Below are 2697 nucleotides of genomic sequence, written 5' to 3'. Positions count from 1 at the left end.
AAAAGGCTGTGCTCAATGACCCCGTAGTCAATCTTGGGCATTTCTTTGTGGCTCCATGTGAACACATCCAGTGTTCGATGAAGAGTTTCCTCATGGAGTGCCTTAAGCCAGCGCCCCCCTTAGTTCCGATTCTGATTGTGTGCTCAGGCCTCGCAGGGTCTACTAGGACAAGCTCTAGTGGTTCATTCGGTTCTGCCTGTCGAAGGGTCTACTCGTCCCAGGTCTCCTCATCCTGCTCAGCCAATCTGGAAGGTAGTGGTGGTTTAGGGACAAAGGTAAGCTCCTTGAGTGTCCTCACGTCATTCTCGTCAGTCTTCAGCTCTTGTGCGTAGCAATCTCGGGTGAGCACTTGTTCGCCCTTAATTTCACCGACCCCTACACTGGTGGGGAACTTCATTTTCAGGTGATAAGTTGACATTATCACCTTTAAGTTGTTCAAGGTTGGTCGTCCCAATATCGTGTTGTATGATGACAAAGCGTTTACCACTTGGAAGTTGACATTATAGCCTTTAAGTTGTCTGGGTGCTTTCTCAGCCAGAACAGACAGGGTAATTGCACCGACCGGTTGGATCACGTCTCCGATGAATCCCTTCAATGGCATTGCGACCAGATGCAAGTGCAGGCGGTCAGGGCTGATGCCCATTTGGTAAATGCATTCCAGAACAGGATGTCGGTAGAACTACCATTATCGGTTAGGATTCTTCAAGTTACGAAGTTGGCAACCCGCATGGAGATTACTAGAGCGTCGTCGTGAGGGTGGAGCACTCCCTCTTTGTCCTCCTCGTCGAGCATGACAACGGCATTCTGCGGGCCCTGTGAATGTTGGCCTTCCATCTCCCTAAGGTTGGTCTGCCCCCCGCGTATCTGCCGCTATAGTGTGGATCTCACCGAGGGGATGGTTTGGTTGGGCTGGGGTTCGACGGGGAGGGCTTCAGGGCGCCTCTCTCCCGATCCTACGCTTATTGGGGATTTTTCTCTCTCGCTATCTCGTGTCTGTCCCCTTGGTGCTCCAGGCGTTGGTTCCTTTGGTGGTGTCGAGACATTAAGCTTTCTAGTTCTTCCATCCTTCTCTACAGGGTGTAGCAGTGTTCGATCCGGTGTCGATCGGTTTGGTGGTAGGTGCAGAACCATTGGTTCTAGCAAGTGGTTTGTCGTGGAGCTAGTGCATGTTCTTCTTCTATGGACAGAATGGTGTGGGTTCGTCTTACGTCATGCATCCCAGTTGACGCATTGTGTTCTCGTCCAGTGTCTCGTTGGTTTTTCTTGGCCTTCTCATTGCCTTTTCCCGATGTCAACCTTCTAGCCTTTTGATTGGCTTATTCCAACTCCATTCTCCTGAAAGCCTCGAGGGTCTGCAAGGTGTCTTCCGCGTTGATGAAATTGTTAGCGCAGTCCACGAACTCCCATAGAGTAGCTGGAATTATCTTTGCCAGTTCTTCCATAAATGGGTTTTGTGGTGAAATGCCAACCAACAGAGTTGCCAGGGTGATTTTCTCATCCTAGTCGTTGGTCATCATTCGCTCTCAGTTGAATCGGGACAAGTATGACTTTAGGCTCTCGTCGTCGCATTGTTTGAAGGTCAGAAGATACGCTGACAGTTGCCTCCTTTTCCTACTTTCCATGAACTGCATCAATAACAAGTGGGCCTGCTCTCCAAACCCATCAATGGAGCCTTGGGTTAGTGACCCGAACCAACCCCTCGCCCCCCCTTTTAATGTTAGGGGAAAGGCCCGGCATGCGATCTCGCCCGGGAACCCATGGAGGGTCATGTGGGCTTTAAACGTTTTCAAGTGCTCCAAAGGGTCTTTAGACCTGTCGTACATCTCCATTTGAGGGACTTTGAACTTAGGTGGGAAGGCTGCCGCCATGATTTCTGCACTGTAAGGTAAGTCAGTGCTGTTGAGAAGTTGGTCTACGGAGGATGATGCACCCATCTTCTTAGCCATTTTTCTTTCTTCTACCGTGTCAACCTCTGCAACACTTCACGACTCAGCGTGCTCATTTTGGCTTGGCCCTACATCTTCCACGAGATTGCCATTTGCCCTCCACAAAACTTCATTTTCCTGCCGAAGACTTCTTACTTCCGTGGTGAGCTTCTTTATCATGTCTTCCATCTGAACCAGCCTCGCCTCCATGTTCCTCAACATTTCTTCCTATCCGCATGTGGTTTGTGAACATGTTGTTTCGGCATACGAATGACATGCTAATAAAAAGATCTCACAGACGATGCCACTGTTGATGTTGTGTTTCGTAGCCTGGGCAACTCAGTGATTCCTCCTCGTGTATTTGCAAGACCCAAGGAGATGAAGGCTCGGGGTGGTGTGGGACACCTCTAATGCCTAAGTCAGAATTATCTGAATGTGTTGGAATGTAAGGTGAAAGTCTTTTTCTAGAAAAGAGGAAGCAAACCCTTTTACCTAAGCTCACGGTGTGCTTATATACCTAGTCGAAGTGGTCCCATCTATTGCCAGTAGATTGTGCAGAGCCGTACCAAACTCCGAACCATTCTCAGGGCTCTTCCTGTCATGTCGGCCATAATCCTGTCACATTGTGCACAGTTCGTTCCCTCTCCTTGAAGCTTGTCCCCTGCAGCAAGCGAGGGATGGCGTTCCCACTACCTTGTAGCAGGGGTGAGGACATGGCCATTTAATGCAGCGTGAGGGCAACTTGAGTGGCTGCTCCTTTGGTCATGTAATG

The 2697-nt window shown here is 49.7% G+C and overlaps 1 protein-coding gene across 1 annotated transcript; it reads right to left on the bottom strand.

Moving 5' to 3' along the window:
- Positions 1-208: 208 nt before the first annotated feature.
- Positions 209-643, bottom strand: LOC108997853. The gene has a single exon (XM_018974240.1). It carries the CDS (start codon positions 641-643, stop codon positions 209-211), a length of 435 nt encoding a protein of 144 aa, XP_018829785.1.
- Positions 644-2697: the final 2054 nt, after the last annotated feature.

The sequence above is a fragment of the Juglans regia genome, chromosome 8, assembly GCF_001411555.2.
Source record: "Juglans regia cultivar Chandler chromosome 8, Walnut 2.0, whole genome shotgun sequence".
Taxonomy (NCBI): domain Eukaryota; kingdom Viridiplantae; phylum Streptophyta; class Magnoliopsida; order Fagales; family Juglandaceae; genus Juglans; species Juglans regia.
Note: the sequence above shows the minus strand (reverse complement) of the source record. Positions and strands in the feature narration are given on the sequence as shown.

Bases quoted from the DNA above. Each gene is read 5' to 3' on its own strand.
- LOC108997853 (XM_018974240.1), bottom strand. From the start codon at position 643: ATGGGCATCAGCCCTGACCGCCTGCACTTGCATCTGGTCGCAATGCCA.